Raw genomic sequence first — 13921 nt, forward strand, 5'->3', positions numbered from 1 at the left:
TTTACTATTTGAACTGAGTAACAATCAATATAAACGCATTTTTGGGAAATCGAAACTTCAAAATCTTTTATTGTAAGTTCCATCCGCAGAGATCTAGAGGATGAGAGTCTAACCAACTATTCAGAATGTACAGTGAGCTTTACTCCCCTTAGTGGATGAACTTACCACATTCATACTGTGGACAGCAAGAAAGAGCGCTGTAGCCAACAATCAACTTCTGGCTACTCGTGCATGCTGGAATGGTCCTGTCACACAAAGTCATGTCACAGCCTAGGAATACGCAGCACAGTGTTACAGCAGTAGTGAGTGCAACTGGGGTCTTCCGCTGCCAGCTCAGAGTGGTGAAGTGGCTCTGCCACACACATTTCCCCTCTACGATAGAGACCATCAAGCCCAAAACTGGGCTGTGTGTGAGATAGCCCCAGCTCTAGGGGTTCTCTGGCATTTTCTTGCATCCCTCATTGTCATGAGGCAGAGACATAGAGTCCTGCCTGTTGCCATAAGTTGCTGAATATTATTAATATTATGGCATGTTTTCTTTTATGAAACTATATCACTTGTCTTGAGAAAAGGACATTTATGGATGTACTTCATCGTTTCCCTGTGTGTTTTTCCGACTGAGTATCTTGCATGTCTACAGGGCTCCAGGTTAGATACATACCACAAACTTCCTTAGAACAACAGGTCAACTCATCAACAATGCCCATGACAACTTCTGCTTCTCGTTCACAAATAGGCGAGGGCTCCTCTTCACAGACAGGCTCTATAGGAATAATGCTTCCATCTTCCAAACATTCGTAGAGGGCACATTCATAAACTCCACCATTCCAAACCTCCCCAGCACTTCGGGGTTGGTCTTCACTGTCAGTGCATACTTTAAAGGATCAACGATGTTATTTCATTTACAACCGTGTGCTAAAGCAAGCCAAGCCATATGTTTTTTTAACTTTGGGTCATAACTTGATCCACTGATATAACAGCAAGTCATGAATCTATACTTTCTCAAATTCCTCTCTTCTTTCTTCAGCTAGAGAATTGCAGTTTTCTTTAACCAACATTAATATAAAGTCCACAGAAAATACTATTATTTTTACAACCTTCTATGGGCACTTCCCTTACTGGCAGTCACAAACCTGTTTCTGAAATTATCCTTATATTTTTTTCTGCCCCTCCTTCCATTTAATTAATGGCAAAATACTCTTCTTTTTTTTCTTGCTATAATTAAGACCCATTTGACTGATAGAGTGCTGTATTGCAACTCTTAGAATTCTGTTCTTTTTTAATCTGCCACAACCATGAGGATAACATGCCAGAAATAATTTGAATGTGAGCATATAGTACTTAAGTGTTTTTCCCTATATCATAATGCTACCTACTATTTCCTGCATTCTTATTTTCACAAAACAGTGAATGCATAAAATGTTTTTAAAAAGATTTTATGTCTCCTTGTTCCAACCTTAGGGACTAAGTACCATTCATTCCTCCATCTTACAGAGATAAAAGTGAACCCCTATACAAAGTTAATTAGAATTTAAATTGACCCCACAAATACTTTTAATTCTTTATTTATCTTGTTCTTTCCTAGTTACATGCATAAGTAAAGATTAAAGACCATCATCACCAAAGATCTAATTTTATCTCCAACTGGAGCAATATTAAAAGCAAATTAAAAACTCATCTCCTTCCCAATACCTGTATCATCTTTGATCAATTTCCCACAGCATATATTTCCAATATCTAGAAGATATTTTGTGTATGCGGTGGCTGTATCACTGTACGGTTATTTTATAGTGTAGTCCTTACCGCATTCTTGCTCTGGGATGCATGAGGCTTTATCTGGTCGGTGAAGAATGGTCCCATTTTTACAAACACAGTCTTCTCTTAAATTCAGACATGAGGAGTGTCCATAGAACCACTTATTGAGACACGTTCTCGCTTCACATGGTCTCACACAGGGCTGATACTCCTTTCCTTCTGGGCAACTCAGAGCTGTAAACAATAAAGGACAGAATTTGCTAATAGCCAATGTAATACATGTGAATTCTGCCTGACTGCCTGAGAGAGAGAGAGAGAGAGAGAGAGAGAGAGAGAGAGAGAGAGAGAGATCATTCTGGGTTACGGAGACAAATTTTGCATGTTTTGGTTTCCTTAAGGACTATTTTTCATTTACTAACCAACCACAAAGGAAGCTAGCTTTAGAATTTGAAGGCATTCTTCAACTGTCTAGATTGTAGTCAATGTTTCAGTTGAAAGTGTTTATTTAATTCCTATCACACACACACACACACACACACACACACACACACACACACACACATATATATATATATAAAATATCCAGTGCAAGTCTCTTTCACAAAGTTCCTGCTCCATGCAACCAGAGGAGTTACAATTTCTGCACAGAACAAACACAGAAACACCCATTAAACCAAATCACAAGACAAGAACAGCACTGCCTATAGAGGGCTAATCATTTACTGCCAAAAGAAGTGCTGAGTAGTTTCTAAATGAGGTTTTAGAAAATTTTTGTTGATTTCCACTCTTCTTAAAAAAAAAAAAAAGACTCATGCTGTTCACAAATGCATACTCAACTTGGGGGAAGAGGCATAAATTGGTACGATCTTGATGGGGGACAATCTCACAGTGTCTAGTGAAACTGGAGATGGAAGACATTCATGATGAACTAGGAGTGGAATTCCCTCTGGTGACACAGCAAGAGGCCACACAGAGCTAAATTCTTCACTATTTCTGAAGCTTGCTTTCAGTAAGCACTTACACTGTGGCCATTAGTTTTTCCCTTTTCCACTCACTTTAGATTGACTGAAAATGAAATGAAGAAAAGATTGTAGAGAGGAGAGCGTGCCGTGATGATAACAAGTCATCATTGCACTGGCGTACACTCACGGCAATAGTCAGGTGTCCGCCACTGAATGCAGATGTCAAACTTGTTGCACAGAGCCACATATGCAGAAATTGCATCACATTCATAATTCCAGAAGTAGGTGTAATTGATCCACATCTTTTCGCAAAAGTCCCGTGGTGAAACCTAGAGATGCATTTTGCTATATAATAAATTGTGTCGTTTTATATTTCTCAAAAGCACTGAGCTCACTCTCAAACCATTTGAAAAACCAGGTAGAGCATGCTTTTGGTTGCCAGGACATGGGGTGCAGAGGCAGGAAGATTGGCGCAAGTTTGAGGCCAGCCTTGTCTACACAGCAAGTCAAGTTAACCAGGGACACATAGTGAGATCCTCCTTCATAAAAGTTCAAATAATCAGAGTAGTAAATTAATGTCATTAAAGTTCCTCTTAAATTTCAATTTTTCAAAAGGTACTTTTTTTGCTACAACAAAATAAACTTTTAAAAAGAAAACGAATTGATGATGCTTTAAATTTTATTTGAATAATAACAGAGTGCATGTGTGTCTTATTTTTATGTGCATGCATTTAAAATATTTAAGCATTTATAGTTTACTTTCATCTAAATTTCAAAGGAAATTGACCTTTAGAATGACTACTTTTTCCTCATCACTTTGATCCCTTTGTGCATGTCTCAGGGTGCTCCTCATGGTCCAGACGAACAGAGCATCTACACTTCTCTGTCTAGTCATCCACAGTGACCTTCCTCCTAACTACAACTTCCTCACTTGTCTTCCTACATCTTCCTTCACCTGTATGCTATGCATCAAACTACCCCAGCATTCTCTTCTCATGGGCTTTTGTAAAAGAATAAACAGGCACTCAAAGAAAGAATAAGCAGGCTACCAAGATGAGACTTGATAGCCTATGACCATATAGTGGGGGAGGAGGGCCCCCTCAGCATAGACCTAGGGGAGGGGAATAAGGTGAAAGCGGGAGGGAGGGAGGAATGGGAGGATGCATTCATGGGATAACAATTTAGATGTAATCTGAATAAATTGATTAAAAAAGAAAAAACAAATATTCTATTATACACATTACATTCTGTGTCTAGATCTTTCTCTCCCACCCCTCCCCCCTTCTTTTCTGGTTTCTAGACAACACGGATATATAAATTTCCCAAAGCTTTTTCAAAGCTGGCTTCATATGTATCTCCATGTCTTTTTTTTTTTTTACTTTCTTTTTTATATTTAATTAATTTATTTAGAGTACAACTAAATTGTTATGCCATCACTTGTATCCTCCTGTTCCTTCCTCCTTCCCGCTTTCACCCTGTGTTTTGTATTATAAATATCTGTTCACAGATTTCCCCTCCTTTTAGATTTCTTGAAGACATAAATAAGAAGGACCCTGTTTGTTGATCTCTGGATTGTGGCAGAGTACCTGTTATACACTAGAGTCACTAAATAAGCTAAATGACTTATAAAACTCTGTACTGCTTCCTCCTTTTTATTTAACAAGAAATCTTTTTTTATTGACACAGATCTCTTAAAATATTTACTAATCACTTAAACTGAGAAAGCAAGAGAGTGGGGGGAGGGAAAGTCAATTAAACTAAGAAAACAAGGGAACACAAAGATCAATTAAATTGACTAAGTGATGGATGTGTTACAGGCATATACACACCAGAGGGTAGCATCATAGGAATTGATTAAACCTTCACTGTCTTAACTTCTACACATTGTTATCAAGCACCATTGATCTCTTTCTGCTAAAGGCATTTGTTCATGGGGGGGAATTCTATTTCCTTAAAAGTTATACAATTCTAACAAAAATTGCAACAACAACACATAATTATCCTTCCTATCTCCATAAGTTTATACAGTGTAAGAACCACTGAACTTCAAACATACTGACAGAAAACCGGGAGAGCAGTTATTGTGAGTAGAACAGGATGGCACAAATGGGAGTTTATTGATTCTTTTTCTCTCAGAACCCCTATTGCAATTGCTCTTGTTTCTGGCTGCCTTTTACGTACTTTGTTATGGCACAGAATGAACGTGTCTCTGTTCAATAACTCGATGCAATGGCTGCAATCGTGCTCAGTACAATTCCTCACAGGTCTTCTCATGGTCACTTCCAGTGACTTCTCAATTTCCCAGCTTCCAATAAATAATTCTATGTCTTCCATGTTGGTAATAATGGTGCCATTCTGCATCCTGAGATCATCATCTGGATCATCATTGCAAATTCCTTAAAAGATTTTACATAGAAGAAAAATTCGCTATCACCAAATACAGGCAACTCAACTCAATTGACTTAATATTTTGTTTTAAAAGAAGGAATAATTGATTTGAAGGGAATTATAAACAGCTGTATCTGTGTATTCTCTCATTCTGGCATTGATAGAACTTTTAAAATTAAATGTCTATTTTTTAATAAAATATGTATTTTAGAGGAAAACATGTATATGAAGATTCTGCTCCTACAGTCCCTAAACTAAAATGAAATTATATACTTCCTAGGAAAGCTAATATTTGTTGAATGAAATACAGTCTTCTATCCTCGAAGGACAATTTTATCTAAACATAGTAAACTTTTCCTTTCAGTATTTATTACTGCTCCATAAGTCATGGCTGTGAATTGTTAATGCTAACTGTTCATTTAACAGGATGGAAAATTATCTATTAAACAACCTATGGACACACCTTTGAAAAATTATCTAACAATGGTGCATGTCTTGAGGGAATACATGGGCTGGGTTTATTGAAGTGGGAAAATCCATACTAAAAATGGGAGGCACTTTTCCCTAGTCTTGGGTCCTACACTAAATAGAAAAAACAAAGGAAGACAAATACAAACATCCATCTGCAATACAGACACATTCCAGATTACAGTAAGATCTGGCTGGAATACAGACAAGACCTTAGTACATGCCTTGAACCCCAAACAATGAAGGCAAGGTTAGTTTATAGAAGGAAGTGCCCATGTTTGAAACTGATGTCTAATTGAGGACCAAAGTGAACAATCAAAGAAAGATTTGACAGAATGAGTCAGAGATAGGATACACCCAACTCTCAATGAGAACAGGACAGGAAAGAGAGGTTACTTAAGAGCAGTGCAGAGAGAGAGAGAGAGAGAGAGAGAGAGAGAGAGAGAGAGAGAGTCTCTTACTAGGGCTATTTTACAGAGACAGGTTAAGACAGAGGTGAAGACAGAAGGAGCCAGAGAATGAGAAGGAGCCAGAAGATTAAAACACATTGCCAGAATATTCTTATTTTTGAGGCCAGGCAGATCGATTCAACCAGAAGCAGAGAAGCCAGTTTGAATCAGCCATCTTGGAGAGAAGTTTAAAGCAGAAAACCTGAGCTGAACCAGCCAGTGAGAGTTCAGAATGAGGTATAAAGGCTTGGGAATAGATCACATCTCACCCCCTCATCTGAGGAAATAAAAACAACATTTAGAGGTTGGTATAATATGTATGGATAATCCAGATATAAGCAGGCAGCTGATGGCAATCACTGGAGGAGCCAAGATTTATTCAATATTAGTATATTACTGTCAGTATTTGAACTAGGATTGGTGGTTAGGGATAACATTTCTTCAATGAATTCTGACTAATTCCATGCTATAGCCTTGAGAGTCCTCAAGGAAGTCCAGACACATTAGTTTATTCTTCATCCATGGAGTGTACAGCCAAGCATATTACAGAGAAATGCCCCCAGGGCTCTGATCTAAACTTACTCAAATCCCACCCTACATTAACCTGTCATTTTTTTTTTCTTACTTCTCAGAACTTTATGCCATAAAATATGTGAATTAAAATTTTTTCTTTAAGTTCCAAATTATAACTTCACAACAGGACTATCAGCATGAAGAAAGGTTGTCGCTGGCTTCATACACCAAAGCAGCCTCTGGTCTTTCATTATGTCTAAGCTTTTATAGTCAGAGATAGTTGTAAATATGTGCTTGGCTTCAAATACATTTCAAAAATGTTTTCATTCCTGCCACCGTGCAATGGGTTCACAATACTATAAAGAATTGGGTACCAATAATGGCTGCCTATCTGGTATCCTCTCAGTTTAGGCCTCGTTCTCTTTCACTGGTCTTTTCCGTTGGCACTCAGACTAGCATTCCTGATGAACGTAGGCATCACTTTAATTAACTAGATATCTCCCACTGTAGAGGTCATGCAGTTAGGAACTGGTCTGTGACTAGCACAAAGGTATTTGTAGTCCCTTCCCTATACTACGTTCTCAGAATCTAGTCAGCCAAAGCACTGGCTTCACAAGAGTAAAATGTCATGTATATCAAATAGAAACCAATCCACATAGAAGAGGTAAATTCTTTTTTTGTTTTGTTTTGTTTTTTTTGTTTTTGTTTTTTAGTTTAGGATTTTTTTCTTTTTATTTTATTTTATTTTATTAGTTTATTCATATTACATCCCAATGGTTATCCTCTCCCTTGTATCCTCCCATTCCTCTCTCCCTCACATTTTCCCCTTACTCCCCTCACCTATGACTGTGACTGAGGGGGACCTCCTCACCCTGTATATGCTCATAGGGTATCAAGTCTCTTCTTGGTAACCTGCTATCCTTCCTCTGAGTGCCACCAGGTCTCCCCATTCAGGGGAAGTGGTCAAATATGAGGCACCAGAGTATGTGTGAAAATCAGACCCCACTCTCCACTCAACTGTGGAGAATGTTCTGTCCATTGGCTAGATCTGGGTAGGGGTTTGAAGTTTATGGCCTGTATTGTCCTTGGCTGATGCCATAGTTTGAGCGGGACCCCTGAGCCCAAATCTGCCTATCATAATTTTCTTCTTGTAGGTTTCTAGGATCCTGTGGATCCTTCAACTTTGCCATTCTCCCATGCTTCTCTCATCTAGAGTCCCAATAGGATGTCCTCCCCTCTGTCCCAGTTTCCTGGTTAGTGATAACAGAAGAGGTAAATTCTAAGGAAAGAAATTCCCAAAGTTGGTTTTATTATTCCTTAACTGTTGAATTCTTATTTATACTCAAAAATAACTGTTTCCATAATGATAAAATTAAGTCATCATAAAAGTTTGTGCTATATTTTACATATTCTCACTAGTCAAATATATAAATCATATTTAGCAAAATATTAATGTGTAGGCAGTTCAAAAAATGCAATGTTGTGTTTTATATCACATCACTGTGACAGGCCATTATACTGAACTTTCCAAATGACAGCAGATCTAGTAGCTGTTTAAATTTTTGTTATATAATTGCAGACATATGATCATATACAGGGGGAGGAGGTCCCCCCTTAGTCATGGTCATAGGGGAGGGTAGTAAGAAGAAAATGGGAAGGAGGGAGGAATGGGAGGATACAAGGGATGGCATAACAATTGAGATGTAATATGAATAAATTAATAAAATATATTGAAAAGAATATGAAAACTGAAAAAATAAATACATTAACAACAAAAAAGTAATTACAGATATGTCTACTTTGCCTTATGTGTGTGTGTTGACTTTTGTATGGTTGTGTTAAATATTATACTAAGCCTTTGCATAATAGTAAACATAAACTATACAGTTCATAATAAAACTAGCATAAATATTCAGGAAAGCAAAATCTTCTAATGGCTTATATTTTACCCAGATTTCAGACATAAAAGTCTAAGAAAGAAACAAATATATAAAAATCTTTTATGTATTTTGCTACACAAAAACTTTGGGTATCTTATTTTTATCACATAAATTAAGGTAATCATATCAATGTATTAATGCAGGCTAAAATTAAGTGAATTAAAATATACCTAACAACTTATGAATCATCAATAAAGATGAATTAGTACAAATACATAGTATAGTAAGAACCACAGCAGATATGCATTGAAATAGAATATCTAACTTGACATACTATTTCCTACTTCATTAGTTTTTGTTGAAAGTCATTGCTTTATAAAATATTCATATGTAAAATAAAAAATGAATATATCTCAATCTGGAATGTGATCTATTATGGTCCAAAGCAATTGTTAGAAGGAAAACACATTTTTTTTTTAAAATGAGATATTTCAAAATCAGTGCTCACCACAAAGCCCTTCTGTGTAAGATGACAAGTTAAACTGGGGGCCGAAGTGAATGTCTATGATTCCTGTAAGGTGAGCCCACTTTACGACTAACCCAGCAGGAGTAGTAATCACATACATTGTTCCAGAGTCTTCTATGAACAGCTCTTGACTTGAAAATGGCAATGGCACAACAATAGAATCCACGTCTACCTAGAATGACATACATACAGCCCTTAGGAGACTACTTTTTGAGATATAGAAGTTAAAATTAAGCTTACATATATTGTGTGTAGAAGAGGTTAGTATGTAAAATTTTACTTCTCTGTCATCTCACACCTTCTGGGTACTTCTCATCTCTCTTGTTGACTATTTGCTATTCCTTGATATGTTCAGTTTTATCTTTTTGTATTTCATTTTTCTTGTAAAGTAAATTTGTTTCACATATTTACTTTTGCCTGAGCCCCTCGACATAGAGTGATTAGACAATTATTTACTAGTGCTAATTTAAGGTAGAGATTCTTTTTCTTCTAAATAAGAATTCAAGAGTAAATGTGCAGAAGAATCATTTCTCAAATCTAGCAAAGACGCACAAGTCCAATGACTCTACTTCTGTGGCTTTGTTTAGATTCTGGCTGTAATCTTCAGCATGTCCACTTGATACTGTTGACGCAGGCAGGCCAAGTAGATCATACTTTAAGGTCATTACAATGATATAGAACTGTGAGCCTAAGTAATAGCAATTTTTGTGGTTACATCTCACCAGTCTTCTGGTTCATCATCTTTGCATCCTACTCCTGCAGCCTCCTGCACTCTCTGCTGCCTTCTCACTTCTTTAAGACTTCGGTACTCACCTCCTCCAGATGAGCCTGTTTGACCCTGTCTGTGAGTGTGCCATTTCCCTTCTGCATTTCTCAGATATATTAATAGTGATTTTATCCTGCACCCTTCTAATTCCCACCAATAGACATGTAATACAAAATCCACACAACTACAGGTTAATTGAGATTAAGATAAAAATTGTATCACCTCTAAGAATAAATTTTTAATAGCTGGTTATTAGTTAAACAAATGACCATCAATTGGCCAGCAATATGCTCAAATGAGGTTAAAAAAAGAAAAAAAGAAAACTCTATCCAAACTCTCAAAATAATAGCACTGACAATATGTGATATCACTTATTATGTACTTTCTCAATTTCAATAAAAATTAAAATATGCAAATGTCACCCTTTAAAGATTATCACACTTGCATATTTTAGGTTTTACTTATTTAAACCCTTTTGCTATTGTAGTTTACATTCATTTTAATATTAATTACATTCTAGAATCATGGAACTGCGGTGATGGAGTAATTAAGTCTAAAAAGTAAGACACTGTACCATTCTTGTGAAGCAAAACCTCTGTATATTTTCTTCTTATTCTTTAGAATGATCTATTTAGATCTGAATGATGCATCCAACTGACAACTCAGCCCCACATGTTAAACAGATTCCTCAGGATTAGAAGTTTTTCATTCAATTCCTTTCTAGCATTTTTATAACTTTGTTGCTCACATTTAGGTCATTACAATCAATGTAAATATGCTGTCTTTCTGGTTTAGTTACTACTTATTCGTTAAAATACAGTGGTATCAGCACTTCCAGACAAGCCGTCCAGCCTGCCCTGCTCCTGGTGCGATTCCCAGGCATGTCCTTTTCTCCTGCTGTTTCCTACAGTGTGCTCATCCCCTTCACATCTGTTCCCTTCATTTGGCTTGAAATATTGGCCTGACTCTGAAAGAAGAGGCCTGGTGACTCAGAGATCATCTGAGAAAGTATTGGCAGGTTTAACATGGCCCTTCATTAGTCTCTTGGAGGCTAACTGTTAGTAATGCCTTCACATAAATGGAGGGAAAATATCAAACTAAGAAACATATTTCTAACTTTCCATGAAAAGAATATCTAGCCATATGAGCAATAAATATATACTGACCTGTTTAATGCCTTATTTGCAGGAATGACTGCTTTGCATAAGTACCTCCTTTAATCCTATGTGAGAATATTTTTACTGCGTGTTCTTACCTTTCTTGCTGCTCTGTTGATAAGTATTTTATGTATAGATGTTGTCACGTTTAGCTTCTTAAAACAAAGTCCTGAGATTCTTCCAAAAGAAGCCTTCATTTGGAAACAAATTAAAACGTGATGATGTTGAACAGTTGTGATGATAAGGAAAATTAACTTGCTAAATTGTATGCAAGTACTCACAGGCTTTTTAAGGGCATTTCCGTCCTGTGGGAATATAGCACACAGAAAGAAACAAGTTTAAAGTAAATACATTAATTTTCCTTCAAAATCATCAGAGTTGTATTATAAATATTTTTGCATGAAAAATTCCTTGACTTCAGTATTAAGAGATCAATATTAGGAATCCTGGATGATACAATATACATGAGGTACACATTTAGGAGAAATAACCAGAAGATGGATTACAACCTACCTGACTCATGGAACATTTGTCAATGTGCACAACTACAGTTTCCCCAGGAATCCTCACTAAGATGTACGAAGCCATGCTGGACAGTGCGGCACTGTTCCCATCAAATGTTATGATGCTGAGCTCCGACAGCATGGAGCACCGGCCTGTGGCAAGACAGTATACAGAGGAGGCTGTAAACTGCTCTTTAAGTTTTTAAACTAATTCCTTTCTTTAAAAGATACTTTTTTTTTTTTTTTTTTTTTTTTGCTATTCTCCCATGCGTCTCTCATTTAGAGTCCCAATAGGATGCCTTCCCCTCTGTCCCAGTTTCCTGGTAAGTGAAGGCTTTCGTGGGACATGCCCCTTGGGCTAGTATGCAGATATAAGTGAGTATATACCATTTGAGTCTTTCTGCTTCTGGGTTAACTCACTCATTATGACCATTTCTAGCTCAATCCATTTATCCACAAATTTTGGGAATTCCTTGTTTTTAGTAGCTGAGTAGTATTCCATAGTGTATATGTACCACAGTTTCTTTATCCACTCTTCTACTGAGGAACACTTAGGCTGTTTCCATGTTCTGGTTATTATGAATAAGGCTGCTATGAACATGGTTGAGCAAATTTTCTTGTTGTGTGCTGGAGCATCTTCTGGGTATATTCCAAGGAGTGGAATAAGGATACAGAGGGTCCTAGAAATCTACAAGTAGAACAATATGATAGGCAGATTTGGGCCCAGGGGTCCCGCTCAAACTAAGGCACCAGCCAAGGACAATACAGGAGGTAAACTTTAAACCCCTTCCCAGATCTAGCTAATGGTCAGAATATTCTCCACAGTTGAGTGGAGAGTGTGATATGACTTTCTCACGTACTATGGTGCCTCACATTTGACCACGTCCCCTGGAGGGGGAGACCTGGTGGCACTCAGAGGAAGGACAGCAGGTAGCCAAGAAGAGACTTGATACCCTATGAGAATATATAGGGGGAGGTAATCCCCCTCAGGAACAGTCATAGGGGAGGGGAATAATAGGAAAATGGGGGGGGGGGAGGAATGGGAGGATACAAGGGATGGGATAAACATTGAGATGTAACAAGAATAAATTAATAAAAAAAAGAAAAAAAAAGATACCTTCTTCCAAAATCCCTTGCTACTCTAATGTAGCATTTTTGTTTGTTAGTTTTGTTTTGTTTGCTTCTGTGTGTGTGTGTGTGTGTGTGTGTGTGTGTGTGTGTGTGTGTGTGCGTGTGCATGTGCACATGTATGTGTGTATGTGTGGATGCTTTTATTTGGGGTCATTTTTTAAAACACAATTACCCAGACCTACCCCGGGGTGCTGGGGGCCAGACAGTCTACACATGGGATTTATTGCTTTGCTGTAATACGCCCTGCATGTGATGCTAACCCCTGCCATAGGCAGCGAGGCATGATCTATTTATTCTATTCAAACGGAACTCTGGTGATATGACTCCAAGTTTTCTGGATCTGTTTTAAGGCACTCCACTCTAAATGGAAAAACATACTAAAATTCCTCACTACGTTGCATTTCGATCAGGAAGGAAAGCAAATTTATATACACACATATCTTAAGTTAGGTTTGTGTTTGATTAAAATAGCTCAAAATCTCACATAGTAAGAACTGACATCATAAACCAGATGAAGAAAGGTCAAAAGCAATAGCTTGCCGTGGTGTCATGAGCTCAAACAAAACAAACAAACAAAAACCAAAACCTCAACACTCCTCTGTGGTTTAGACATTGTTCACCGTATAAGAAATGTCAACTAACAGGGACATTCCCACTCAGGACAGCATATATCGGTGTTCACTTGAACAGGCCATCCTCGGAACCCACAGTCTGGCATTTCCACATCCTTTGGGCAATTCAGAGACCAGTTGTAAAAGGTCCACTCCATGTTAAGACAGATATATTGGCTACAGTTATAAACAGGATCAAATTGTTGAGGCTGTTAATAAAAGAGCAAAATTAGTTAAGTTTCCAAATTCAACTAAGCTTTCATTTCAGTTTTAAAATTTGCATTCACATTGTTTTTATAAATATACATGTAATAAAAAAGCCTTTGAAAGATAATTAAAAGCTTCCTCCAACTTTTCTTGTCATAACATCCCTACAATAATCAATATATACCTAGGATTTATTTTAACATTGACTTGAAATAAGATTATCAGACACCAAAACAAAAGTGTTTTCTTAAATTTCCTAGATATTTCCATAAGCAGACTTGTTCAATAAAATTTACAACTTAATCATACATGAATATTTAAGTAATAATTAATATGCAGCTGGCAAAATATTTCATCAGGTAAATGCCCATTGCCACCAAGCCTGATGGCCCAAGTTCAATATCATAGGACAAAAATGACTCTCATAAGTTGTCCTCTAATTTCCATATATACATCATGGTGCACGCACACACACACATGTCCCTCAACTGAAGAAAATGTAGTGCATTTATACAATGGAACACTACAAGGTAATCTTGCAACTTGCAGGTCAATGGATGGAGCCAGAAAATATCATCCTAAGTGAAGTAACCCAGACCCAGAAA

General features: G+C 37.2%; 1 protein-coding gene across 1 annotated transcript in view; it reads right to left on the reverse strand.

Annotated features, from left to right (window-relative positions):
- Otogl (otogelin like) overlaps positions 1 to 13921 on the reverse strand; it is a 136541-nt gene that overhangs the window by 13695 nt on the left and 108925 nt on the right. Inside the window, exons 38-47 of the mRNA XM_051172978.1 lie at positions 13141 to 13318; positions 11378 to 11520; positions 11146 to 11169; positions 10963 to 11055; positions 8924 to 9113; positions 4899 to 5113; positions 2905 to 3046; positions 1804 to 1989; positions 662 to 874; positions 166 to 270 (exon numbers count right to left, since the gene is read on the reverse strand). Coding sequence (XP_051028935.1) covers positions 166 to 270; positions 662 to 874; positions 1804 to 1989; positions 2905 to 3046; positions 4899 to 5113; positions 8924 to 9113; positions 10963 to 11055; positions 11146 to 11169; positions 11378 to 11520; positions 13141 to 13318 — 1489 coding nt within the window. The remainder of the gene's footprint in view (positions 1 to 165; positions 271 to 661; positions 875 to 1803; positions 1990 to 2904; positions 3047 to 4898; positions 5114 to 8923; positions 9114 to 10962; positions 11056 to 11145; positions 11170 to 11377; positions 11521 to 13140; positions 13319 to 13921) is intronic.

Source organism: Acomys russatus, chromosome 31 (assembly GCF_903995435.1).
Source record: "Acomys russatus chromosome 31, mAcoRus1.1, whole genome shotgun sequence".
In the NCBI taxonomy this organism is placed as follows: Eukaryota; Metazoa; Chordata; class Mammalia; order Rodentia; family Muridae; genus Acomys; species Acomys russatus.